At 53.1% G+C, this 1,956-nt stretch overlaps 1 protein-coding gene across 8 annotated transcripts in view; it reads right to left on the bottom strand.

The window, feature by feature from the left end:
* The window catches only part of MIER2 (MIER family member 2), a 34,972-nt gene that overhangs the window by 22,957 nt on the left and 10,059 nt on the right, over positions 1-1,956 (bottom strand). For 7 of the 8 annotated variants that reach the window (XM_032272058.1, XM_032272060.1, XM_032272055.1 and 4 more), the window contains one exon: positions 1,110-1,252. In XM_032272058.1, coding sequence (XP_032127949.1) covers positions 1,110-1,252 — 143 coding nt within the window. Of the gene's footprint in view, positions 1-1,109; positions 1,253-1,657; positions 1,740-1,956 lie in introns of all 8 variants that reach the window. The other variant, XM_032272059.1, reaches the window with a different exon arrangement.

Below are 1,956 nucleotides of genomic sequence, written 5' to 3'. Positions count from 1 at the left end.
TTTCTTTTGGAACACAGAGGTTTTCTTTCATTTCCGAAAAAATATTTATATTAACACGTAACTGACTTGTTCAAGCTATTTCATTTTTATTTTTTGAGATGGAGTCTCGCTCTGTTACCCAGGCTGGAGCGCAATGACGCAATCTCGGCTCACTGCAACCTCCGCCTCCCAGGTTCAAACAATTCTCCTGCCTCGGCCTCCCAAGGAGCTGGGATTACAGGCGTGCGTCTCATGCCTCGTGAATTTTTTTTTTTTGCATTTTTAGTAGAGACGGGGTTTCGCCACGTTGGTCACGCTGGTCTTGAACTCCTGACCTCGTGATTCTCCTGCCTTGGCCTCCCAAAGTGCTGGAATTACGGGCATGAGCCACCACACCCAGCCTATTCGTGTCATTTTAAAATGAGTTAGCAAGTAAGTATTCCTACATGTGAATTTTAACCTTTAATTTAGTAAAAAAGTAGTAGATAAAACACATTAACAAAGCTCCTTAAAACTCTCAATAATTTTTTTTTTTGAGACAGGGTCTCACTCTGTCAACCCAGTCTGGAGTACAATGGCGCCATCTCAGTTCACTGTAACCTCCGCGTCCCAGGTTCAAGCGATTCTCCTGCCTCAGCCCCCTGAATAGCTGGGACTATAGGCGTGTGCCACACACTCAGCTAATTTTTGCATTTTTAGTAGCAGTGGGGTTTTACCATGTTGGCCAGGCTGGTCTCGAACTCCTGACCTCAGGTGATCTGCCCGCCTCAGCCTCCCAAAGTGCTGGGATTACAGATGTGAGCCACCACACCTGGCCAAAACTCTCAATAATTTTTTTTCTCAAGTCTACACTGCCTGGGAACGCTCAATAATTTTTTTAAGAGTACAAATTAGGTTCTGAGACCAGAGGGTTTGAGAGCAGCTGGCTTAATGCCCGGCACCGTGCTGCCCAGAGAGCCCCATGTTAGACCCGGTCACCACTGAATTCAGCTCCTAGGATGGTGCCTGGCACTTTGCAGAAAGATGTACAATTTAGCACTTGCCAACATGAATCCGACTGCACAGAAACTGTGAGGCTGACCCCAGAGGGCTCCACCCAACACGGGGGCGGGATCACCTCGGCCGAGTACCTGGGAGATGAAGTCCTTCTCCAGCTCCTCCTTGGGCTTGTCTGAGCACCTCGAAGGCTCCTGGCACTGCCCCTCGACACTGTAGTTCTGTGACAGGATCTCCGCGAGGTTGAACTGATGGTCTCCAGAGCCCATGGACACCGCTGGGGAGAAGACGGCAGCGCAGGTGAGCAGCTTGCCCGCCTGTCCCAACCACCCTGCAGAGACTGGGGGTGCCTGGGGCAGGGGAAGCCCTAGGGGTGAGGCCCTTTGCACTGCAGGGCCAGCCTCCCACTTGGGTACCCGCCGGGACACCCCACAACTCATGCACCCCACAACAGCTGGTGAGCTGCACACACTAATTCCAAGGGTTTTTTTTAAGGGAGGGGGTGTCTTTCTGAGGGACAGCTTGTCTTCCTCAACAGGGAAGTCTGTGAGGATTTGGAGAGCGCGGACTAGAAGGAGCCAGACACCCATCTCGTTAGGGTGGGGGGGGGCAGCAGGACTCATTGGAGCTGGGTGCACGCCGGGCTCCACGGCTCCTGAAACGGGTGATGCCAAACCCTCACCTGCGTGGGTCAGCACAGCACCAAGGACCACGCAGGGGCAGGGCCGGTGGGACCTGGACAACGCCAGTCCCTCACACTCCGCCTGCAGGGCCACAGGAAGCCGCCGTGCGACACACATGGCCCAACAGACGGCGGCTGTCATCAGACCCAGGGTTTCCCCAAAATAACTGGGGTGTGTCACCATTTCTCTCCACGTTTAGTCTCCAATTAGACTTTAAAACAAACAAAAGGAAATAGCCAGGGTTCAACCAATCCAGACAGGGAGCAGTACAGCCCAAGGCTGGGGGCCCGAGGGCCGG

Source organism: Sapajus apella, unplaced genomic scaffold, assembly GCF_009761245.1.
Source record: "Sapajus apella isolate SASKATOON/1434 unplaced genomic scaffold, GSC_monkey_1.0 scaffold280, whole genome shotgun sequence".
Taxonomy (NCBI): Eukaryota; Metazoa; Chordata; class Mammalia; order Primates; family Cebidae; genus Sapajus; species Sapajus apella.
Note: the sequence above shows the minus strand (reverse complement) of the source record. Positions and strands in the feature narration are given on the sequence as shown.